At 42.9% G+C, this 27,500-nt stretch overlaps 1 protein-coding gene across 1 annotated transcript in view; it reads right to left on the reverse strand.

The window, feature by feature from the left end:
• The window catches only part of vav3 (vav guanine nucleotide exchange factor 3), a 74,602-nt gene that overhangs the window by 46,623 nt on the left and 479 nt on the right, over positions 1 to 27,500 (reverse strand). Inside the window, exons 1-2 of the mRNA XM_030348328.1 lie at positions 27,444 to 27,500; positions 13,540 to 13,656 (exon numbers count right to left, since the gene is read on the reverse strand). The exon at positions 27,444 to 27,500 is cut by the window's right edge and continues 479 nt beyond it. Coding sequence (XP_030204188.1) covers positions 13,540 to 13,656; positions 27,444 to 27,452 — 126 coding nt within the window. The 5' untranslated portion in view covers positions 27,453 to 27,500. The remainder of the gene's footprint in view (positions 1 to 13,539; positions 13,657 to 27,443) is intronic.

A 27,500-nucleotide genomic window follows, 5' to 3' on the forward strand; every position in this document is an offset into this window, starting at 1 on the left:
TTATGAAACCCCACAGAGCAGTTGGCTTTTTATTCTTGTTCATAAATGTTTCCCTTTTAATTTCTCATTACAGAGCGAGAGTGAGAGTGAAAGTGAGAGTGAGAGAGAGAGAGAGAGAAAGAATGAAAGTGAGAGAGGGGGAGAGAGACACAGCAAGAGAGAGAGAGAGAGAGAGAGAGAGGAAAAGAGCTCACGCTTGTCAATCTGTGCCATGGCTCATTAGTGACCGTAACACATAATTATTGTGATGGATAAACAGTCCATCAGAATGCAAAACCATTCATGTCTCTCTTTACTCCTGGTTTCAGCAATAGTTGACATAATCTCCTCCCCTCAGTCCTCAGCATGCACATCTCTTGCCAGCGCTTCTGATTGTTCAACCTTTCCTTAAGAGCTGTCTTTCTCGCTCTCTCCGTTAGTCTTTCGCGCTCTATATGTCAGTCTTTCGGTCTTTCTCTCTCTCTCTGTTAGTCGGTCTGTCTTTTTTGCCCTCTCTTTTTGTCTTCTGTCTGTCACTCTCTCTCTCTGTCTATCGTTCGGTGCTCAACTCAATTTAGTTTTCTATTGCGATTCATCATTTATTTTGTCTTTTCATTTTTCTTTCAAGATAAAGGCCACTTTCTTTGAGAAAGTGTCGTCTGAGGCTGAGCTTGTTCCACCTCGCTGGCCTCAGAGGTAACGGCTGACCCGCCACGAGGAGGTAGTGAAACTTTGAGGTGCTTTTGGGAGTGCAGAGCTTGTGGTTGTGTCCAGGCCAACGCCCCTGCTTATAACCTAGTGCTACTAGTAGTGTTGCAGCGATACCATTAGCACCCAGGGGGGCCTAGGCAGTCTCACAAATCAGACCTTTGATGAAGAGGTTTCGGGTCTGTTTCACTATCTTTCACATTAACATTCTTTGTATTTATTTTGAACAATCGTGTTGGTATAAGCTAACAGGAAACACATGTACTTGTAAAAAACGGTTGTTCTGTTCAGTGCAAAAGTTCCTGGTCAACATAGTAGTAACTGGCAAATGTTGCAATACACATCCCCTGATGAAAGCCTCACTCCCCCGTTTGAACGTGTTTTCTAAGGTAGCAGAACAGAACAGGAAGTCCCATCAGTTATTGGGTTCTGGCATATGAGCCTCCTCCCCCCAGAAGTTCTGCAATAACACAGAAGAACTGCTGGATTCCTCCATGAGGAACTCTTGGTTTTCATAGAGGCGAGCTCTGCTCTGAAAGCCTTTAAGATGAACGCCAAGCATGAAGAGACCGTGATGCAGTGTGAGAGCAGGCCATTAAGGAGTCCTCGTTGGGCTGCTCAAAGGCATGCCTTATAGTGTAATCCAGTGTAAGACTAAGACTGCGTGGGTTCACTCGGTTGTACAAAAAAAAGGAGATCCATATGGTCATTTGTTCATGTGCAGTATGTTTTTTCTGTTACCTTGGATTTTTGTTTAACGCCCACACTCACAGTTTGAGGCAGGAATATCCCAAGGGGAAGGAACCCTGTGAAGCTGTCGGTGTTTCAATGAAGGATGATCCATTTACCCTTTATGACTCATGGTCGCTATACTGAGGATATTCTAAAATAAATTAATTGAGCATTTATAGAGTTTAAGGTTCAACCCTTAAATCGGTATACAATTATATTTTTGTGGAATGTGTATAAAACTAGAGGTGACATTTCAACTGGCAAATAGTGTATGTACCGGGTCCAGCGAGAGATTAATTGAAAGTATAGTAGTCGTTTGTTGAGAGTAATTCTGCATATATTCTGAGTAAGAGTGTTGTGAAAGCTATAACTTCATTTTGTTGATATTTTTTTAAACTAAGCTAGGCATTGCTAGGTAACTTTAAGCCATAGGCTAGGCTTAAAAAATATTTGCATATTTTTGAACAGCTCATCTAGGCTATTTATTTAAATCATGGAATTGTTCACATTTATGGTCCTTTCCAAACCATTTTTTTTGGTGAGGTATAAAACACACTTCTCCCTTTGGTAATTTCTGTGAACCAAAGGTGTGTGGAGGGTGGGATTATCTTTAAGTGCACAACACACAGCACGGCACGATCGGCGGAGCCCTCGCCCACTCCACCTCCGCTGGGACACAATACAGAGAAGAGAGCAGCACACCCCCGCCTCCCTCTCCTTCCGCCAAGACCCCCCCCCCCCCCCCACACACACACACACACACATTTCTCACTCCCACCGTCACTCTCTTCCTTTCTATTCAACCCTCTTGCGTCTGGTAAAGCACTCTCTCCACTGAAACACATACTCTCTGTAGTAGCTAGTTGTGGTAGTTGTGACATTAGACGAAATCACCCCCCTCTTATTCTTCCCCAAAGAAAAACACATTTCTAAGGGTATAAATGCTCCCTCTGGGAAGCTTATGCCGGCACTTTCAGAAACATCTGAATTACTACAGCTGTTAAATCAGCAGCTCATGAAAGATGAAGAAGCTGTGTTTTACACGCTTTGTTTCTGCCTCCGCTTCTCATTCACTCTTTGAATAGGAAATCTCCTCCGCTGTCGCTCTCGTGCCTGCTGAAGGGAGGAGGAGGGAAAGGGGTTTACACAACCGGGTCCGCTACGCATGAGGGCCAGGGATAGACCAATGGGATAAGTAGGGGGGGGAGAGAGAGAGAGAATTATATACATATATATATATATATATATATATATATATATATATATATATATATATATATATATATATATATATAGCCATTCACCTCAGGTTATGTTAACTCTTTCATCTCCCTGGCAGAGAGAGATGCTTCCCCATGTCAACACGTGTCTACCCATCTGGATCCGGGAGGTAACTGTGGGCTACAGCTGTTCTGAATCTTGGAGAGCATCCAAACATGATAAGTTTAACCCTGTTACACTAGATACAACAGTTGATCACAAGATACCAACATACACAGATCACTAGTAGATACAAAATACGTTGATCACTAGATACCGACATATGTTGATCACTAGATACCGACATATGTTGATCACTAGATATAAAATACGTTGATCACTAGATACGAAATACATTGATCACTAGATACTGACATATTTTGATCATTTAATACAATATTTGTTGATCACTAGACACAACATGTTGATCACTAGATACAACATATATTGATCAATAGTAGAGACAACATATTGTGATCACTAGTAGAGACAACATATTGTGATAACTAGTAGAGAAAACATATTGTGATCACTAGTAGATATAACATCTGTTGATGACTATATACAATAGATGTTGATTACTAGTTCATACAGCATATGTTGATAACTAAATACAACATATGTGGATCACGAGTAGCTATAACTTCTGTTGTTCACTAGATAGTATCATCATACCACATATGTTGATCGCTATATACCAACAAATGCTGATCACTAGAATATATAACAGATCAGTTGATCTGTTATATATTGAAACATGTTTCATCATAGTGCTAGATGAAACATGCATCTAACACTAGATTCTGACATATGTTTACTACCCAACATATGTTCTACATAGTGATCAACGTATGTTGATAACTCGATATAACATATGTTGATCCCTGGATACAACAGATGTTAATAACTAGATACAAAAGATGTTGATCAGTAGATACAACATATGCTGAACACTAGATACAACATATGTTGGTATCCAGTGATCAACATATGTTGTATCCGCTAGTGATCAACATATCTTGATCACTAGTAGATACAACATCTGATGTAAATGCAACATCTGTTGATAGAATATATGTTGATCACTAGATAAAATATATATTGATCACTAGATCAAATATATGTTGATCACTAGATACCATATATGTTGATCACTTGATTCAACATAGTTTGGTATGTAGTAAACCAGGCACTTCTATGAGTCCCAAATGTTGTTGCTTAAAACTAATTAATGCAATAATACAAGTTGTGGATGGATGGTGCATTTATTATCAGTAGACAGCCTTGCTTAATGCTCTGCATAACCATGGTCCGTTTAATGATCAGGGGTTCAAACCTAAGTGTCTAACTCGGACATTGTCCCGCCTTACGCCTAAAGTACACCATCTGGAACAAGCTATTGTCAATCTGGGAAAATAGCCTACAAACAAAAAGCAACAAATGAACTGTACAAAGCCAATGAACTATATGAATTGCGGTCATTTGTCTCTCCTTCTGTAACTGGAGGACTTGGCCACCTTCGCTAGTCACTAGACGTTCTTCCGGGATTTTTAAGACCCCCCTTCTCTGCTGACATATGCTCTCTGCAGAGCTCGATAACTTGCTGCATGAAACACACACACACACCCAAAAGACACAGGTTAGTTGCAATCAGTCTCTGGTGAACGAAGAAATACAAGTGTGTGTGTGTGTGTGTGTGTGTGTGTGTGTGTGTGTGTGTGTGTGTGTGTGTGTGCGTGCGTGCGTGCGTGCGTGCGTGCGTGCGTGCGTGCGTGCGTGCGTGCGTGCGTGCGTGCGTGCGTGCGTGCGTGCGTGCGTGTGTGTGTGTGTGTGTTTGTGGGTGGGTGTATGTGTGTGTGCATGTGTGTGTTAAAGTAGGGCAAATGTGTGTGTGGTTAGCTGGATGGAAGGAAGGATGTAAGGTTGCTCCCGCATGCCTCCACAGTGATCCGTTAAGGTGAAGCTCTTTGATCCACACCACGGTGGCTGAGCTTCACATTCCTCCCTCTCCAGCCAGGACAGGTTCACCAGTGACCTATAAAGACAAACCTGCAATGGCCATGTCCACAGGCCAGCCCAGGTAACACTGGGGGACGAGATCAATCAGCATCAAGGAGGGGAAAGGAGAGGAGAGGAGAGGAGAGGAGAGGAGAGGAGAGGAGAGGAGAGGAGAGGAGAGGAGAGCAGCGGAGAGGAGAGAGGAGGGGAGAGGAGAGGAGAGGAGAGAGGAGGAGAGGAGAGAGGAGAGAAGTGGGGAGAGAAGAGGACAGGAAAGTAGAGGAAGAGAGGGGAGGAGAGGAGAGAGAAGAGGGGAGGACGGAGAGGGCAGCAGAGGAGAGGATATGAGAGGAGAGGAGAGGAGAGAAAAGGAGAGGAGGAGAGGGGAGGAGACGTGTTTCCCTCTAGATCCCTTGAAGCCCTCAGGGGTCCTTACAGGTTTATGGGTTCCACACTCAATAGGAGGCCTCTTTGAACATACACTGACACACACACTGTCTTGCACTAATGCTAGTACACGTACGTACACACAATATATTGTCTACCACACACATAAACACACACACACACACACACACACACACACACACACACACACACACACACACGCACACACACACACACTGGTAGCTCCCTGGGGGGGGGGGGGGGTCTGGGGGGGGGGGGGGGGGGTACAGGAAGCCTGGGTGTTTGATAGATATGGACACAACACACAAGGCTGCGAGTCCTCATAAAAGAGGAACTGTTCACTTTTGACCCACTGCTTAGCTCTTCCTAATAGATGAGTAGGGTACACTAAACAAAGAGGTGCACACATGTAAACACGCATGTACGCTAGTATAAGAGTGGCCAATGTAGAATAGATGAATCAACATAGGTATCTCAAATATGTACTCAAAAGTATACAGAAAGGGAATCAAGAATATTTCGACATGATATATGATTATTATCCATATCCAAACACATAAAGATGGTAAGGCAATTCGGAATAAACAGCCTGAGTAAGCTTTTGAAAGTATCCAAGTATCCAAAAAAGTCCCACCCTCCCTCCAGGCCTCCCTCCAAAGCCCCTCCCCCAAAACATGTGACTAGCTTTAGCCCCAAGTCCGCCTGGCCTTGAAGAAACACTCTGGTCGTGCACAATGAGAGTCCGCCACGCAGGTGGATTGAAGAGGCTTACTACAGGCCTGCTGCAACAGCCAAAGATACCCGTTTCTCTTCGCTTGATTAGCCATCCAAGACAAACACACACATGTAGGTTCTGTATTTTAAACAAAACACACATACATCTGTGTATGCATGTGCGTGTGTGACTTCTCAGTGATCTGCTGTGCGTCAACCATTTCCTCTTCCTGTTTCCTGCTTGCTAGCTGAGATCCGAGACATGAGTTGAGTCAGTTCCCAGCAGAGTGTCACGCCAAGTCGTTGCAGGATCGACGCAGATGTGTTATATTCATCCAGATGGTGGATCCAGAAGGGCCAACTGGATATGCATACTATCACTCCCTCTCTCTCTCTGAGTAGTCAACATATAAATATAGCTTATCATCTATAACGTTGTGCAGGTCAAAAAAGAGAGCAACAATTCACATGTTCTAGGTTAGAATCGTGCCTCTCAAGAGCAAAGGATGTGGAAGGAACTGGAGATCCCAGTTTGACCTCATGTTGATCACTGCTTCTCTAACTAAAGACCGCCCCGCCCTGGCTTCAGTCACCTATGCCTCACACGGTCGAAACAAAGACTTTTCCATTTCAACGACTGCCATTCCAAAACTTTAGCATGTATCTTTAAAAACATTATTTACATTTGATTTTTTTCCAGCAGTTGCCAAAACTGTTTGATCGAAAATATGACATTACCCACCCCCTTGACCCTACTTTTTACTCTCCCCACCTTGCTTTCCCTGTCCGTGAGTTGATGTAAATCATTTTTTTGCATTGACACACAAAATATGCCACTGCTGGAGTCATGAGCGAGAATCAAGACATTCTTTTCAACTATAGTTTCACAATTCTCCTTCAAATCGAGTGTGCAAAAGAGGAGCAACCATGGCATGGAGTGGGCTCACGCAGAGATCAAACAGGCCTTCTTCAAAGCTTGGTTCTTGTTCAAACTACAAAAAAGAGATAAAGAAAACAGGCTGTGATCCTGATTCAGAAAGTCCTCCGATCTGACACGTGAGAGCCAGCTGATGAAGTGTGTAGGTGTGTGTGTGTGTGTGTGTGTGCGTGCATACATGTGTGTCTGTGTTAACGTGTGTTACCCAGGAGGAGGCAGATGTGGCACACTTGGCCTGAATCAGTCAATGTCCTCATACAGTCCACAGCTAGAGATTCATTCATCAACATCCATTAATCCTAAGGACCATGCATCTAGAGGAAACTGAACTGATGTTCAAGGCCTTGCAGCACTATGCTGTTAATTCTCAGAATAAAGTGGAACAGGTAGCAGTAAACTCAGGTTAATTTACTGTCCTGCTGTAAAAAGTCAATACTATGTTAAGAGGCCACGCCCCCAGACACACGTTGAAGAACCACAGATTTCAATTAATGTGAAACCATTTTTTATTCTGATCACAAATTGTTTATTCCAATTTGCACCAAATGGATGGCATGTTGTATACTGTGAGGTAAAAGTAATACGTCTATTGATCCATCGTGCAATCAGCCAAGACCAATCATCTTTAGAGGGCATCGGCGGGGGGGGGGGGGGGAGGTTCAATGTCAAACCACCATGAGTTAGATGTTTACAGGTGGACCCACCCATGCATGGAAGTGCACACACACACACACACACGCACACGCGCACACGCACACACACACACACACACACACACACACACACAATCTTATTTATCTTAGCCAGCGTAGCAACCACAACTTCACCATGAGTACCCATTAGCCATCGCAGTCATTTGATACCAAAACCACAAGCCTCTGATTCCCTGAGCACACGCCTCAAGGACATTGGAGAGAGACATACTGAGACAGAGAGAGAGAGCAATATATATATATGTATAAATATATCAATATATCTATATACATGGAGAGAGAGAGAGAGTGAGAGAGAGAAATATAATAACTAAATATAACTATATAGATAGATATATATGTTCCTGTCTTAGTGTACTATGTCCATATCGATAGTGTTATGTGATCATGTGTCTGACTGTTATTGCGTATCATGGGATATTGCCCAATGTCCTAAGAAAGCGAACCGATCACATTGCGCCATCTTAGGAGGTTAACATGTAGCATATACTATATATGGTTATAGAGCAGAGAGGGAGAGAGAGAAAGAGAAATATACATAAAACTATATCAATATTACTATATGGAGTGAGAGAGAGAGGGAGAGAGAGAGAGAGAGAGAGAGAGAGAGAGAGAGAGAGAGAGAGAGAGAGAGAGAGAGAGAGATAGCCTTGTTCTGTAAATGTATTGCTTCAAGAAGTATTCTGTGAAATAGTTTATATTAGGACATGGCACGTGTCTGCCAAGTAATCCAGTGACCAAGTGTCATGTGAGTAAGCATGGAAACCTATAGTGTCAGCAATTTAGTTTTTTTTAGAAGAGTTGATACATAATGGAAATAAAAATAAAGTTGCAGTAAGAAATTATTCATGTTTGTGGTGAGTGGGAGAGGTCTGTTGAAGCAACTGTTGTGGTGTAACTTTGAATTGTAATAAAACATAACTGTTAGCTCAGGTAGCAATAACTGTCTCATTATGTTACTTAATAAGTATAACAGGTGTGTAAAGCAGATTTTTAGAGCAGATGTTTTTGTTAATGAAGAGAGAGGGTCACTGCCTAGCTTTGTGTGTGTGTGTGTGTGTGTGTGTGTGTGTGTGTGTGTGTGTGTGTGTGTGTGTGTGTGTGCGTGTGCGTGTTCGTGTGCGTGTGTGTGTGTGTATATGTGTGTGGGAATGTATTTTTGTGTGTGCTTGTGTGTGGGGAAGGTTTTTTGAGTATAGGTTGGTGTATGTGTGTGTGTGTGTGTGTGTGTGTGTGTGTGTGTGTGTGTGTGTGTGTGTGTGTGTGTATGCGTGATCAAAACAACAACAACAACAACAATGTGTTAGACATTCACGATATTTCCATCAGCCTCTCTCCTTGTGCAGATCTCTTCCCTCACAGCTCTGTCGGCGGCCAGAGGTCTGCCAAGGTGTGTGGTTGAGTCTCAATCCTTCTACTCAAACCTTCTCAACTTCAGCTACACGACGAGCTCTGTGTAATGTGTGTAAAGATTTATTTTCAAACGGATGCGGACAGCCTGTCCACAAGGCAGGCAAATAATGTGTTGTAGTAACAAACATAGAATGTTTAATTTGCAGACTTCAGCTTCTATTCTTACACTGCACGGCCCTACGACCAACCACCTTACGGCCTGGCTGCAGGCCGTGACAGAAGTCATCCGTTTACTCTTCTTCACGCTCTGTTAGACGCTGTTGCTCCGGCTATTCATGGATAACTGCACACGCTGTAACCCTAATAACACAGACTTAAATTTCCACTTTTTTGGTTCACTCAAGGGAAGTAGTGACAGTCCACACAAATCAATGAGGGAGGAAAAAATTGTGAAATTACACAGCCTTGAGTCGACATGGTTGTTCAGTGGTTCTAAATCCCTCAGAAAAAGTGAGATGCAGGCAACAATTTTACATTGATCTATTGGGAATAAGTGTAACGTCATGCCAAAGATACTGTGCTACGAGGAGATGGATGGGAAGGGAGAATTGGGCTCCTTTTTGCATTATCAATGTAGTCATCCATAGCAGGTTATAATTAGCTTGAAAGAGAGATAGAGTGGAACCGGGCTGTGCTCAATCCACTGAAACAGGCATGGTACATTAAAGAAATGAAACAGTCTAAATGAGTCACCTCCTCTAATGAGACCATCTCTTGAATGTTAATGCACAATCCTCTAAGTCATTGAGCTTCTGTGCCCCTTCTGTCTGACCAGCAGTATAGTGAGACTTTATCGACAATGTGTCAAGCTGCGCCTTCCTTAATGATCACCGGGATTTATAGTATTAAGATGATGCAGTCAAAACAGCTGCCAGACTGCATAAACCCAACTCAAAGTGTGTCAGAATCCCGCTCCGTTAATTTAATTTAAACAGTGTCTATAAGTCTCTGCACATTTAAAAGGTGCTGCAATTTAAATTATACTTCTTTTTATTATTCATCATGAAGCCACTGCTCGCTCAGAAATTAGTGAGAAATTAGTTTATAATGAATATTAAATAAATATATTAATAAAATGTAACTAGAACCAATCGTAAATTTGTACTAAATATAACGAGAACTGAATCGCCAGTTGTCAACTTAATCATTCTTGCAAAATATCACTGACTTTGATCAAAATAAAACTGTTATTATTATTATGTTGGTTAGCAGATTTAACAATCTGTCTGTTGTTAAATGGCCATGCCAAGAGCAACAGTCGCCATCCAAAATATGATATTTTGAAATATATCTCTACTATTCCAGCAAAGACACAGACATACTCACACGCACACACACACACACACACACACACACACACACACACACACACACACACACACACACACACACACACACACACACACACACACACACACACACCAGGGATGGAAATTAACACCCGCCACACGCCATTTGCGGGTGGATTTGTATGGTGGCGGGTGAATTGTGTCACTTCACCCGCCACTGTGGCGGGTAATACTTTCCAGTCAGGTCCGATCAAATTTGCATATCTAATACATTCGTTATACGGCGCTGCACAGTTCCACAACCATTACTGTCAACATCCGGGCCCCTTCTTCCTCTACGCCTCTTTTGCTGAACTGCGACTGTCAATATCCGGGATAATATCGTTAACAGGGCTCTCAAGTCTCACGCGTTCGGCGTGAGACACACGCAATTCAACCAATGCACACGCTCACACGCCACACGTAGGGTAACCAGACGTCCTCTTTTGCCCGGACATGCCCGCTTTTTGACACACTTTTAAAAAATGTGTGTCGGAATTTCAAAATCGTCCGGGACTTTATTAAAGCCTCATATATGTTCACATTGAATTTGAGTTGCATTTCTCTGGGTCGTTCACAAACTAGTTAGGCTACGCCCTCCCCTACTCAGTTCTGTTCGCTTCGCATTGGTGGAAGTGAGTAGGGGGAGTGGTTAAGTAGAGCCTTCAGATTGGACGGTTTGACCTACTCAGTTCCTGTCGTGTTTTGTATTTATTATTTTACCATTATTGTTTTATAGGGACAAACATTAACAAATTTCTCCTACAGGGGATTGATAAAGTTCTATCTATTGAACAGAAAGAAACACTTGGTCATACTTTACACACTTTACCACAGCATTGGCCTACTGAATGCCACAGATATATTTTCAGCATTGGACTGAATTCCACACATATTTTCTTCTGAATATTAGTGTTAAGGGCATATAATGCTTACTATCATACGTTAGTTACCATGTCTGTGTGGACACATTTGTATGCAGTCACATGTAAATACAAAAAATCAAATGTTCCTATTGACTTATGATGGTGTAGCCATGCATGTTGTTTTATTATTAATATGTCAATTCGTTTTTTAATGAAAATACTTTGTATAGATGAATTATCCCCAAACTTGTCATCGTAACACCAACTGATGTGTATGAAAAACACTTTTCTTATCTATTGTTACTATTATATTGTTTAAAATGTACGCATATATTAAAAAATATATAGCGTATAAAAAGTGGCTGGTAAAAAAGATGAGTGGCTGGTAGATTTTTAAATCTACCTGCCACAGTGGCTGGTGGGCAAAAAAGTTAATTTCCATCTCTGACACACACACACACACACACACACACACACACACACACACACACACACACACACACACACACACACAGCCATGAACAATTATACATGCAAACACATCCACACAGAGCCACACACACAAACGCACAGATACACACACACACACACACACACACACACACACACACACACACACACACACACACACACACACACACACATATACGCACACACATACACATAAACACACACACACTGAAACACACATGCATACACATAAACACACAAATGCTGACACACACTAACGCTCAAAACAGAGGAGGCGTGACCGGTTTCACTAATAAAGGACACACATCCTGTGTCGGGAGTAGGGAGTAGGGGGTGGGAGGGGGGGTGTTATCCCACACCAACTATACGACTGCCCCCCCCCCCCCCCCCCCCCCCCCCCATGCTGTGGAGCTCCTAAGGAAACCTCCTGGGGTTGTCACGGCGATTGGAGCAGGGCTGTCAGACAGACTCCCTCTCTCCACATACACAGAAAAATACACATTCACACACACACACACGTGTGTGAATTTCAACCAATAACAAATATACACCCGCTGGCACACATCACGTAACCTTTTGTGAAGAGTTAACATTAAAGTTGACATTAAATGTTCAAATAGGAAACCGCACAATATTACTGATTTTGTCCTTGTTGTAGTAGTATATAATAGTAGTAGTGTTGAAAAGAGGCGATACATTGAAGTCCAATAACTCATAACGATACCAAATATTCCATTCAGTGTTGACTACATTCAAATCCACTTCCTGACAGGATATCACTGGAACATTATATCAGACATTTTTAAGGGGGAAAACTGAAAGGTTTTGTATCATAAAAATGTTCCATAAAACAACGATTTAGCGTACATTAATAGCTTGGATCTAGTGGGTCAGGCAAGATAAGGGTTGAGACCTTCTAGAAGACATTGGTCTCTTACCCCTTTATTATTTGTCATTTATTTTTATTTTTATTAGATTTAGATTCAGACTTGTAACAGAGAAACAAAAGCGCTTTTCATTGAACATGGTATTCATTCTTAGCAAAAGGAAAAAGCAAATAGATAGTACCACTGTGGTCGGAGAATCGTTTTGTATGACCCCTCAGAGCTCCTATTAGAACTAAGCCACGTTTCAATGCAGGCACTTGACCCAGGAACCAGGAAACATTACCGCAGAAACCAGGGGCTAAATTAAGTTCCAGGGACATTATTTTACCCCCAAAAAGTCCCTGCTTGGGGGCTAATACCTCCCATACTACAGGGACTTTATGGCTGGGGCTTGCAATGCTGAACATCTATGATTCGTTGAGTACTCAAAGCATTTTTATTCAGCCGTTTCAACGTATCTAGCCTCAAACCGACACGTTTTTTGTTCACTTCCTCGACGTGCATTTAATCACACACAGTCCTTATTGCATCCATAGTGGTTAACTACATTCACTTTCTGTGTGTGTTGATCATTCATCTCAATAGCAGTCGACCCTCCACGCCTATGTTGACTTGCACTATGGGACCTAAATATGGGTTACATTTGATAAAATGACACTTGTTTTAGATGCCAACTTCCTCCGAAAGTGTGATAGAATACTTTTAATTATTAAACAGGGAAGCTCTCCCAAACGTCATCATTTAATTAAGCATGTACCCATCTCAGAGAACTTTTTCAAAAGCAGATCTTGTTAATCATACTCATGCGTGTCATTCATGCTCTTGCGATTCTTAAAATGCCTGGTATTTGCACCATAACTGATAGTTTTCCCTTTTTCATGTCCTTTATTCATAATGTTCCTAAGTACCTTCCATTTGCCTAACCTTCGCGGGTCTTTAGACCGCGTTGTAAACTCAAAAAACTAGGGGGAGCCTTTTAGTCCCGTTAAATGTAGATCCTGGGACTAAAGGTTCTGGGTCATCCTACTGGAAATGCGGCTTAAAGCTCCATATATTCTGTGTCCATCCTCTGTCGTATATGAGCCATGAACAATGCATCAGGTAAAACTTATTTTGTTTTCCTACCTTTCCAAAGTCCCTGACGTCAAAAAGGTCAAAAGCCTCGAAGAGATCGCTTTTCTTCATGGCAAATATGTCACTGCACGCCGCTAGGAATGTCCTGATGTTCTTCAGGCACAGGAACTACAAAGAGGAGAAGGAGAACAATTTAGATCAGGAAATAATTAATCAATCAAGTACATCATTGAATAGCTCAAATAGAACCCCCCATGAAAATGTCTTTGTTTGCTCACCAAAAATGTTTACATTATTTTTAGTTTGTGGGCTTGAGCTGTAGTATAGTATAGTATTGTACATTTACTGTAAGAAGCTGATGTATTAGTTGTAGCTTTTCTGTTAATATTATTCATATAATTTTCAAACACAAATCACAGGTTAAAGCTAGTGATAGACCGATATATACTCTGGTCAATGCTGACATATTTAACTGGAACATCCTCCTTCAAGCATAAAGTGCTCACTCTGCTGGGTCAACAATGTAGCTCACGTGTGGCTCAGTGGTGATCCAGAGTAATACTCCAGGTCTGATTCACACTGAGGAGCCTGATTTTATATTGCAGAGCCAGATGAGCAGTAAACCATGGTAACGCCACATGGTCCTGTTTGGGTGTAGCCACGGTTTAATGTCATCACATTGTCAATTAGTGACCCTCAAATGTCCAGAGTGTACATTTTGTTCCCTTTGTCCATAATCCTTATTCATGAGGTAGTGTTCACAATGAAGGCAGAGTGGTTGCTCTTGTGTTGCATGAACAATGCTCAGCACGCACCGGCCACTGACCACTAGGCTGGAGAGCATCCTGATCACGTCTCCTCTCCCTCTGTTTCACTACGCGGATCAGTTTGGACCTCTAGCCAGGCACATCCATTTACTAAATGTAAACGGAATGGGGTCCAATCAGGGACTTTCTTGTTGTAGATGGCGTAGCCGGGCCAATAAGGGTCTACATCGTGGATGGCGTAAAATACAGGCCGCCGCTAGGAAAACAATTACTGCGTCTCCTGAAGCAACAAGCGGTAACGTTAAGATTAGTAGAATTAATTAAGCAATAAGTTCTCTGCACAAAATAAGTTGTCGATGAAGGACAAGTTCACCGGCACAAATCCCATTTTCTATCTTGTTTCGACACTCATTGTTTATTACTCATTTTCATTATATATTTGTTATTCTAATTGGCTGAAGGAGTTTTCTGTCAAGGCATCTAATAACTCCCACTGTAATCGATGTGGGCAGGTCCAGCACTAAAGGGTGTAGCCAAACAGAAGGTGAGGTCACATGATCAGGATAGTCTCCAGGCTCACCAATCATGGCCTTGGAACACTGGTCGGGACACACACCACATTATGATCAATATGTTGATTATGTCATCACGTCATTACGATCATTATGTTGGTACTTAACTGAATTTCTTTAATCATGGATCCCGGGAACTCTTTTTAGTACTTATTTCCAAAGGATTCAAAAGATATGGGAGCACACACACACACACACGCACACGCACGCGCACGCGCACGCGCACGCGCACGCACACGCACACGCACACGCACACACACACACACACACACACACACACACATTTCTCTTTCCCTCTATCTGCAGTATTCAGACGAATACTCTGGAGTTCCTGGCATTCCCTGTGTTTAAGTAAACCAATCACTGTCTACTAGGATGCACTGTATGGATGAATGAATGCTTCCAAAATTTGTTTTTACCAATTCAAATAAATAACGTTTGGTTTCTCTGCTGTTTCTCGTTTACTGCCAGACTTCTGACAGCTTCACAGGGGAAGCTGTGACCACTGAAAGCCGACCCGCCACTGGCTCTATGACAGATATATGTCAGCATTTCCTGTGGATATATTGGAAACAACTGAACAGAGAATATGCTGCTGAAAGCAGTGTTTGCATGAACATGATGACTGGTCCATATTCCTGTTTTCGGGTGAAACGAAAATGTATGACAGGATTCAATCTTCTATAGTACGGTTGTATGTATAAATAAAGTGTCTATCTATCTATCTATCTATCTATCTATGTAGGACAGGGTGCTGTGTAGTGGTGGGCTGTTGGTGTTTGACCTCAAGCCAAAAAGGTCGAACACAGATGACTAGCTCAACCTGGAGCGAGATGCCTCCTGGCCCATACCTTTGATTCATGACCTACATGACAATAATTCACAGAATTCCAATTGGTTTTGGATAAAAGTGTTTGCTTAATGACTAAATACTATCCCCTTTGCCCGATTCAGGTGGTTAATGACTATCATTGCGTGTCCATGTAAAAGCAGTACAGGGAGATATGGTCTTCATGTATGGTTCTATGACCGTTGTGAGGACTGTCATGGTCCCAAAGGTTGTAGTGCAGTGCAGCTAACATATCCATGTTATGGATGAGGCAATCATATGTTCTGATGCTGCTGCATGATTGACAGGTCTGACATATACCAATATTCAATGGTTGCTGCTCCATTATTTCACAGATAGATAGAACACCATTGTAACACCATTCAGCCTCAGTGGGACCACAATAGCATAATAATGACCCTTCTCCATGATGGAATTGGATAACAGACAGAGTTTAGAGTGGTTTGTCTTCATAATTCTCAATATTAAATATCCAGAGAATCATTTTATCAGTGTGTGCTTGGGTAGGCGTTCAGAAAACAATTTGAGTTTTCCTCCATTTCATTTTTGCTCTTAGCTGTCCGTTTCATTTTTGCAGTCATGTCTGCTTAATATTTTTCATGTAATGCAGAATAGCTGAGTTATTTGTTTTTGTTCAATGGTAAAACGGTTAACTTGATAGAAGATCTCTTTGGATGCATGCCACTGAAGTTATTGCATTGGTTAAACACCAGAGCACTTGAGCGTGATCATATCGGTCGGATGTGCTCACCACGTAGGCCTTCATGAAATATTAAAGCCAGACTTCCCGTTCTGACACCATCACCAGTCTTAATTTATGTCTCCATGAAATGGCGAGAGAGAAAGAAAGGGAGAATGAAAGATAAAGAGTGAAAGAAATGAAGAGCAAGAGACAGAGAGAGAAAGAGAAGAAATGAAAGCCAAAAAGAAAACGAAAGACGTGAAGGAGAGAGAGCAAGAGAGAGAGAGTGCAAGAGTGTGAGAGAGAGGGAGACATAGGGAGAGAGAGCCCCTATCACAGCGATAAGAGCAGCGTGGATCAAAAAGGCACGGCGGTGAACAATGTTCACTCTTTGCATTTGTGTGCATCTTGTTCTTCTATCTGACAAGGACATCTTGAGGCCCACAAGGGGCCCAGGGTCCACCCAGCGTCCCAGTGGGACCGCACACTATTATCACAGGGAAGCAGCTTGACAGGACACACGCAAACACACAGATACACACCCACACACAGACACACACACATTTGCAGCCTCGGTTGAGTTTTGTTGGCGACAGTAGAGGGTGAATGTAGTCAGCGTGAGCATGGAAACTGTTGCACTGATGTGTCCCTATCCCTCTCTCTCTCTGACTCTCTCAGTCTCTCTCTGTCTCTGTTGTTCACAACTGCTCACTCACTCACACACACAAACACGCACAGAGCTGCCAATTCTTACTTATTAAGCAGGGAATCACGCAAAACAACCATCCGACTGGTAGTGAGTAATAGCCTGTACTAATACTATTAAGGATGGACAGGAGTAATAGCCTGTACTAATACTGCTAGGGATGGACAGGAGTAATAGCCTGTACTAATACTATTAAGGATGGACAGGAGTAATAGCCTGTACTAATACTATTAAGGATGGACAGGAGTAATAGCCTGTGCTAATACTGCTAGGGATGGACAGGAGTAATAGCCTGTACTAATACTATTAAGGATGGACAGGAGTAATAGCCTGTACTAATACTATTAAGGATGGACAGGAGTAATAGCCTGTGCTAATACTATTAGGGATGGACAGGAGTAATAGCCTGTACTAATACTAATATGGATGGACGGGAGTAATAGCCTGTACTAATACTAATATGGATGGACATGCCATCAGGAAATTGGGGAAGGTTCATGAACAGTTGCTCCATTCAAGGCCAAACTGGTCAGGAGGTAAATTTCCCATACCTCATATGGTTTGATGGATGCCCCAGGCTGGGTTAGATGGAATGGATAGTTTATTGGGGGCCACAGCCTGTTTAGGTCTAGTATGGATCAAAAGGTTTAGCCATATATAAAGTTTCTTTATGTTTGTTAAAGGGGTGATATCATGCTTTTTCGACTTTTCCCTTTGCATTCATTTGACCTATTTACACATGTTATACGTCTGCTAAATTTGAAATATCTAGGTCCGAGCCAGGGGGACTATTCGCTCCCACTGAGAACGCCCCTCAATAAGTGTGTGAAAGAGCTCGTCTGCGCTCAAACTTTACTTCAGTAACAGTCTGACACAAGACTGCAGTGAGCGGTGCTGAAGGGCAGAAGTCGTTCCTCCCGGCTACCCGCAATGTTTACAACTTCTCCGAGGGAAGAATTTAATGGCACACGCGCAAAGTGTTGAACCAATCACAGCAAAGTTGGCGTGTTGACCAATCACAGCAGACCGGGCTACTCGTGAGGGGGATCTTAAAGCGACATGATACAGAACAGTTTTTGAGAGAGGCTGAAATTGGTTTTACAGATATGAACAGTGTGTCAATAATAAGGGGTATTTTGAACATACAGGCATGTAACCCTATATAGTAACCCCAAACACGATTATTATCCCTAAAAAACCATGATATGGGATCTTTAAGCGGAAATTAATGATTGACGTTAAACGGTAAAATCTCCCTCTCAAAGAGAGAAAATGAGGACCAGAAGAAAGCAAATAACGTGGGTTTTAAAGCTTTCAAACCTCTCCGAAAAATCTAATATAAACTGACAGCTCTGAGTAGGGAGGACAAAGAGTTTAGCTTTTATTACAAAGATTAAAGAGACAATTCGAGAGCCAAGATAACAAAAGAGCCAAATGCAGTCCTTTAGAGCGTATGTTCTTCAGAGGGCGGGATGATTAATGAGTAACCAACCCCAGCCCCGGCGCCTGTCACCAATTAGTTTACCAAACTGGGTCGCTGACACTTTACTGAAGAAAGATGTCGACCCCTATACGTGAAATAGGAAAGGCAAGTGAGCACAACATCAACAATGTGAGTCAGAGAGGTCACACACAGACTCTGAAGAACAGCTGGTCTCTCCCCTCTCCCTCTCTCTTTCTCTCCCTCTCTCTCTCTCCCCTATTCCTTAAAGGAATAGCCTGCGATGCTAGCAGCATACCTGGTACCAAAAGCTCTAAAAGGCTGACGGAAGAAAGGAAGGAAGAGCTGGTAGAATGGTACCGAGATGACCTACCGGCCCCCGACACTTTGGAGCAGGAAGTAGAACACTGGAGGCACAACTTTGACTCAGAAGACGATTCCCTGTGCACATCAGCTTTGGAAACTCTTCAAGCAACACAAACAGCCTTGTTTCCCAACATAAAATGTATGGTGAAAATGTTTGTAATTCTTCCAGTGTGTGCTTCCACATGTGCCTGAGTAAGTTAATTCTCTGCCATACGAAGGCTGAAAACATTGCTCAGACCCAGCATGCCCAATGAATGGCTCACAGAACTGGGGTTTATGCATGTTCACTGGAAAATGAATATTGACATGGAGCGAGTGTGTCTGTATCTGTCTTTTGTATTTAATGCGATTTCTGTGAGCCAAGAAGAACACAGAAGCCCAGCGAGAGTAAATTGTGACAAATTATTATAAAGATAATGAGTTCTTATGTAGTGTATAGCTTGGGTTGTTAAATGCATTGCTTGAACAGCAATGCATTTAATAAGCTCCATTAAAAGAAAACTTTCTGGAGCTCACTAATGTCTAAACCCTGGCTGCGGCCCTGGTTGTGGACTCATCTAACACCGCAGCTGTTTGATTCATTTATTTCGCTAGTTTCTGAACTTGTTCTGTTAATCCGTTTTGTCGTGCACTGTACCCTCCCAGGCTGTGTGCACCATACCTAGCTAATCCCCTGGTAATGATTTTTTTTTTTTTTTCACATTTGATTATTAATTTTCCTTCAAATTAATTGCAATTATATTTACATGCCAAATTCATAATTAAATGTTGAATATTCGTTCAGTGGTTACTCTGAATTTAAGTCAAACTTGTAGCTGTAATTGCCTGATAGGATAAGAGTCGTGCAGTGAATGATGTCAATGTGTTAAAAGATTAAAATGCTCCTTCATCTGTTTGACATTAGTCATAACACAGGCTTCATTCAGTGTTACTATTGGAGGCCTTACCTAACACAACACACTGATCAGTACCTAGGATGCATACTTTGATAGGATAGGAATGAGTTATCGTTATTGTCTATTGGATATCTGAGATTGTGGGCAGATGCTTAAGTTCACTTAATTTCTATGTTTCACCAGGGGGGTTTCATGAGTAGTCTCGGTTATGCACAGTCAAATTGAAACGCAGTGGATCATTCTGTCAAGCCAAAAGTATGAGCAATCTACATACAAGAAAACATTACCAAGGATCCAAGCTTGAGTGTGTGTGTGAAGCGTCTTTCATATTCAAGTAATGGTCACTTGAACTGTTAAACCATCTTGAAGGGACCCTCTGAGCTAAATCTGCATATATCAACAACTAAACTATCAGTGCTATCAATCTTAAGACGATCACAGATCTCTAGGTATCTTTTAGCATATGGCTTGTGAAAATCACCACGTTTCAGGAAACACAATGCCCAAAACTTTGATAAACAATGTCGTGTTTTAAAGCGATTCAAACAATTCTCGCTGATAATTCCATGAACTTCCCACCCTAGAACAACATTTTCCAAATAGATTTCATGGCATTTATTTGTGTTATTATTCAAGATAAGTGCCCTGCCCAAGAGTGCTACCTTTGCTTTGAGACAAATGAAGTGTAATCCAATTGAGTTCCCATCGTGTGATGTGTGCCCTCAGGCCTGAAGGACCACGTCACGGAGACGCCTAACCTCCCCCCACACACACTCTTATAAGGACAGCGACACAAGTATATACACACAGATGCATACAAAAACACACACACTCAGCCTATATAGAAAGATATACCCACACATAGATGCACTCACAAACTCACACACACAAAAACACCCTTACATAGATACTGATACAAGGAAATTCACACACATACACAAATACACACACAGGGCCCTATCTTGCATCCGGCGCAATTGACTTTCTTGCTGGCGCATGTGTCGTTGCAAGTTTGCAACTGGCGCAGAGCGTTCTTTTCCCTCCTGCGCCACGCGTCGGTAAATTAGGGAATGATCTTGCGCCCCAAGGGGCGGTTCGGCGAAAGGAGGAGGCGTGTTCTGGCGCAAACGTTCCCTGGTGCCATGTTGCAGTTTCAGAAATCACTTGCGCCACAAACCAGGAAATACCTGGTTTAAAGTCAGTGGCGCGTTGTTCAGATGTTATTTTAATTTGCGCCGGTAAAATAGCAACATCGCCATAGAACCACCCATAAAGCGACTTGCGCTTGGCGCTTCTCACTTGTGTTTCAGACCGTTAAAATACGGCCCACAGAGACCCTTACAAAGACACTGATACGAAGAATAGCCTTGGCAACAGCGAGCCAAGCAGGTGATTCTGACAACGTGTGATCGGCTGTTTGGGAAAAAAGGTTAGGCTTGACAGCAGGAAGCCAACATCTGATGGCTGAAAGATCTTCCCAACAAAGAAATAATAGACGTTTGAACAACGCGGTGGACACAAACACAAACATACATACTCATATACCATCCCTCAGACCAACATAGCCACATTGTGCATTCAGACAAAAAGCACAAAGCAAACAGACACTTAATAACCATCCGGGCATGAATCCTGAAATAACAGCCGCCCCTCTGCACTCCCCCGCCCCTTCCACCTCCAGCCAGATCTGGCTGGAGGTGAAGGAGGGAATGCTGTTACAGCTGCGTGAGCTTAGAAAGCCGGACCAGTGTGTGTATATCTGTGTGTGAATGCATGTGTGTGTGTGTGTGTGTGTGTGTGTGTGTGTGTGTCTGTGTGTGTGTGTGTGTGTGTGTGTATGTGTGTGTGTGTGTGTGTGTGTGTGTGTGTGTGTGTGTGTGTGTGTGTGTGTGTGTGTGTGTTTGCGTGCATGGGCACACACATGCAAATCATTGCCCCCTGCTCTGTCTCAAACTATTAAGAAAATACCCATTAATTTCCATTTCTAAACATCAGCCATTAATCACTATGTGATCCCTGCAGACCCCATCCCCAGACAGTCCTGCAGAAGCATCCTCCCCTAACCCTAACCCCCATCCCCCCAAAACATGAACAGAGAGTCAATGCTAAAAGTAGTCAATAACCCAATGTAATGCTTTGGGGAAAAAAATAAGCCACGCCTACATGGGGGTGTGCATGCAGAAGCGGCCGTACAGCAGGCGCCTTGATAGATACCTTGTTCGTGCCCGCGTGTATAGCTGTAATGTCAAGGCCTTGACACACAAAGCTCAAGTGTAGAGCACAGCTGCTCTCACTCCACTCCCATGTTAATCAATGAGCACCTCCACACCGGGGGCTCAGCTGGAGTGCCTTCTGTGTATTGAATCAGTCTCTCATCTCTTGATTCAGCCACCACCAGGTGCTGGTGGGATCTTTTTAGATGGCAAAGATGTCAGTCCGCATTGAATGGCGCATTTCAGTGTGAAGCAAGGATGCAAAAAACACATTTGCTTGTGCTCTACATGTTAGCTTTCATTCATATTGTCTATCTTGGTCTCAAAAAGCTCAATTGAATGTGTTTCTTTTTTTAATGTGCGAATCTTCTCATTCCACCCCCACCGCAGGTTTAGTGATCAAAGTAATGCAGAAGCAGATGGAGCCGTTGTCTGGTGAGTATTTAAATGACACATGACTCAGATGGACGGTATCGTGTCAGAAATGATTCCAATATTTATATCAACAATGGAAATCGTACACACATATATTGGAAGAAAAATAATTAAGAAATAAAAAAATATGTATTGGAAATCATACACACACAATGACCCAAACAAACACACACATAGGCAAACAGACACACACAGTCAGAGCTATGGGTACACAAATACCAGTCATGACTGCCAGGATTCAAGACTGGCGGTTCAAGGTTGTGGAGGCCAGTGTTACCAGATTGGGCCCGATTTTCAGCCCAATCTGGCAACCCTGAGGCCAGCGCTGCTCCTGGCCCTGCCTGCCAGCTCATGCCTGATATCCAACGGACGAAGGACTCCTGTCTACCCGCTGGGGTGCACCCCACCCCCGACCTGCCTCCACCATCTCCTCTGCCTCTACTTAATACAACCATGGGGACCATGGCAACAACAACAACAACGCGTGAACAAAATACAAAAGCTACCATTGGCATTATAAAAAATAAATAACAGGCTAGTGTTGAAGAAATCATAGCTTTCAAAATGTCACGAGTAATGCCACTGATGTGGCGTTAGAGGGAAACGGGAGGCTTTGGGTATCGACTGGGCTGCTGGCTGGTGAGAGTGCAGCCGGATCAATGTGCAGACGGGATTAAATGAAAACATTGAGAGGAGATCTTCAAAAAATGTAATAAACATTGATCACAGGTACCTTTTCCCCAGCTGAGCATCTATAACACAATCAGTATCTTACATAAGGCACGTGACAGAGACCCTCGCTTCACCAGCTCCTGATAGGTTAGGGGGCTGTTACCATGGGGACGAAGGAGAGGTCAGAACTTCTGCTTGCATTTGTACAAAACTCTTGCAGAAGAAAGCAGCTCTGTGTAGCATCCACCTTAGTATGAGAGAGGTGGGTCCCCCCTAACATCTCTAAGTTAACAGGGGTGGAAAACAAACAGCCACGAGCCATCATTCTCCCTAAAACCTGGCTGTAGATTGCGGTGTATGAAGTAAATAACGCATTCGGATCACTCTAACGATTGGACCTTAGATGGATCCTAATCAAGCTTCCTAATTAGTATTGCCGATGCTTAGCTTATGGTTTTCCATCAAGGATGCACTGACAACACTATTCCGGCAGTTCAGAGAACTGAGTCTGTGTGTGTTCTGTTTGCCTGTGTGCCAGTGTGGTCATGTGTGTGCGGGTGTGTGTGGGTGTGTTATAGAAAGGCAGCGTTACCTATAATGTCATCACAGGGCTTTTATAACTACCAGGGCCACAAAGAGCTTTGGTTTAAAGCATGTGGGAGGGGACGGAAAGGCTTGACTGTGATTCTTGCCTCAGATTAGAACATCACTGAACATCGCCCGCAACCAGATGTGAAAGCACACAGATGTGGAAGCACATCTACCACATATTTTCTATCACACAGACTTGCACACACACACACACACACACACACACACGCACACACGCGCACGCACACACACACACACACACACACACACACACACACACACACCAAAAGCAGGAGCGGGAGGAGCCTTATTCATTTAGTTTTGCTACACAGCTGTGTCACTCACTTTCCTTCATTCATTATTCATTTTTTATCCATTCATCTATATCTTTTTGATTTGATGTATGGAGTAAACCAGAGAGGAAAGAAAGGGTAGACAAGCTGACACACTTCGACACAAGGCCACACGTTTACTTTCACTTCCTTCCTTCTGTGTGTGTGTGTGTGTGTGTGTGTGTGTGTGTGTGTGTGTGTGTGTGTGTGTGTGTGTTTGTGTGTGTGTGTGTGTGTGTGCTTGACTTTGTCTGTGACTTCAGGTGTGCATGTGTGTGTGAGTGTGTGTTTATGTTTTGTGTGAGTGTGTCTTTATGTTTTGTTTGTGTGTGTGTGTGTGTGTGTGTGTGTGTGTGTGTGTGTGTGTGTGTGTGTGTGTGTGTGTGTGTGTGTGTGTGCGTGTGTGTGTGTGTGTGCGTGCGTATGTGTGTATGTGTGTCTTTGTGTCTGTGTGGTGTGTAGCGGTGAGTGTGTGTGTGTGTGTGTGTGTGTGTGTGTGTGTGTGTGTGTGTGTGTGTGTGTGTGTGTGTGTGTGTGTGTGTGTGTGTGTGTGTGTGTGTGTGCAACTTTGGTTATGTGTGTATGTTTGTGTGTGTGCTGACACTGCATTGCAGTGTTGATCTACTGGTGGGGTGTCAGGGGACAAGGAGGGGTACATTGCAATGTTAGACTTGTGGTTGACCATTGTCTAGACGCTCTAATTGGTTCACTGCAGCACTGCCTGGAAAACAATCATCAAAGACAGAGAGCAAATTGTAGCCTCAAAGGCCTAGCGTAGTAAATCGCTTGACTTCCTGAGCATGTGCGTATAGTGTACACACAGACATGCCAAAGAGTGTAAACACAGACTTTTGAACTGGGAATATGTGGGATGTCCTGACTTTCACTCAAACTGTTCCCATCCGTCACCATCAATTACCGCAACGTGGGCTAAAAGTGCAAGCCACTTCTTTTCCCCCCTCAGAAAAAACAAACTGCACCGCCGACGCCGTTCGTGACTTCATCTCTGAATGTGGGGGTTTCCCTGCTGCATGTTGAGCAGCCAGTAGCATGCCAGTCTGTACACACACACACACACACTGCCAGCTGCTTTATGACAAGAAGCAGAGGATGATGGCTTAGTGTATCAGGACCTCTTCGTGCCTTCTTGATGATTCATATAATTCTCCCATGACCGTGTTTGTGTGATAAGCTTTCTATGCCTCACAATAGTGGATGAGACATGAAATGCATTTTTCCTTACCAATGATACTAAATGTTTCACTTGAACCAGATGTTGGGATGAGCATGATGTCTCGATTATCAACATTCCACTCCATGTTCCCCCCTTTACATTAGTTGATTCAAATTGTGATTAATGTTTAATCAGACTTTTAAAACCAATTCATTCATAACAAATCCTACAAAATGTCATTGAAGTACACTTTTTTTGAAGATTGCGCCAAGCACTCGTTTCCTGCTTTTTTGGGGGGGCAAAACTCACTTCAGTAATGAATGATGTCAAGAAAATACACATTGTACATGCTTAACCATCCCAGACACCTATCCTCCACACACACACAAAGCCTCTAACACACACACACACACACATACACACACACACGCACACATGCCTCCTGAGCCCCTTCTGATGTCAGGAGCCCCTGCTCCTCTCTTAATTACACCAGCCATACCCCCCCCCCCCCCCACACACCTCCACCACACTATCATGGGACCACCATCTATATAGAGCAGACACTCTCTGCTTCCCTCCAAACCAAATAGTAGACGATTTGGCAAGGTGGGTGTATCCCGTCCTCCCAACATCAGTGTTCGACTAAGACAGCCAGTGTGTGTGTGTGTGTGTGTGTGTGTGTGTGTGTGTGTGTGTGTGTGTGTGTGTGTGTGTGTGTGTGTGTGTGTGTGTGTGTGTGTGTGTAATGATGCCTGTAAATAGCAAAGTCTGAGATAGAAAGTGCCTGGACCTCCTTGGTATGGGTGTTTGTGTGGGTGTGTGCTTTTGTGATTGTGGGAGTGTGTGTGTGTATGTGTGTGTGTGAGTGTGTGTGTGTGTGTGTGTGTGTGTGTGTGTGTGTGTGTGTGTGTGTGTGTGTGTGGTGTGTGTGTGTGTGTGTGTGTGTGTGTTGTTTGTGTTTACGTATGAACGTTTGTGGCGTCACATCAGAACTAAGGGACTACACAATAATAATCCCTCTCTCTATTGACTAATGCCATGGGATGGGAGCGTAACCCTATACAGTAACCGATCAGGACCCATCCCGCCGCCGTTTTAGTCACAATCTAATCTTTCCCCGACATTCGAGTAAACCGATACTTTCTGCTTATGATCTCAGTAAAAGCCAATAAAAAAAGCAATCAAAGAAATACATAAAACGCCATCCTTCACATTGAAATGGCCCTATGACTGGAAGTGCTTCATGGGGACGAGTGGACTGAACTCACAATCCAATTGTCCTAAAAGTGTTAAGGCATCTCATATTGATTGTGTACATGGTGACACTGTATTTGTCTATGTTCCTCTAAAGTGCCGGTATCCATCTGTATATGCTGTGTCTTGGAGCCAAACATCTGTATACATTAATATAAATCCAACAGACATCATAAATTCAATATTTTATTAATAATTGGATTACTTAAAATATATATTTTTCGTAATTGACTACAGTAAAGGTCTATAGTCATATTTGTAAAGTAGGTACTACAGTACTATCTTTGGACTGCTACAATGTTTTCTGAGGACAAATGACCATTTCTTCTCGGTTAGGGCAAAGATTAGCACTCCGACAGGGTGAATATAATGAGCATATTATTATGAATAATCTGAATATGCAAATTTATATATATTTGTTAGAATAGCTCAAACAAGTTTCGTTAGGCGGATGGCTGCTCGTACTTTATCCCATGTGATAACTGATAACATTTACATTAGGGTGCATGCTGTGATTTGTGTAGCCATCTAAATAATGATTTGTTTGTAACATGGTTTTATCAAACACAAACGGCAGGTGCAGGCGAGCACACACCACCCACACACACAAATATAGACACCCGCACACACACACACACACACACACACACACACACACACACACACACACACACCACACACACACACACACACACACACACACACACACACACACACACACACACACACACACACACACTTCCAACCAACTCAACCGTCATCCTGCAACATCACCTATAGAGGGCAGAACGAATTGAGCTCGGAATAACGGTTCAGTGTTAACCAAGACACTTAGTTCCTAAATAGTTTGAAAGTAACGTTGCAATATTTGACTCAGTCATTCCCCTTGCAAAGTAAGGAGTATCCTTCAACCCTATTGCTTTGGGGTTGGAGGTTGTGTGGCTTGTTTAATGTATATGTTTACAATGTTCTGGATTAAAGTCTGTTTTAGTTCTATTCCTTACCTGTGACATCTTGTGGCCGTAGATTGATCTCCTTCAGGTTGATGGAATGGGGTCGAG

Source organism: Gadus morhua, chromosome 23 (assembly GCF_902167405.1).
Source record: "Gadus morhua chromosome 23, gadMor3.0, whole genome shotgun sequence".
NCBI lineage: Eukaryota > Metazoa > Chordata > Actinopteri > Gadiformes > Gadidae > Gadus > Gadus morhua.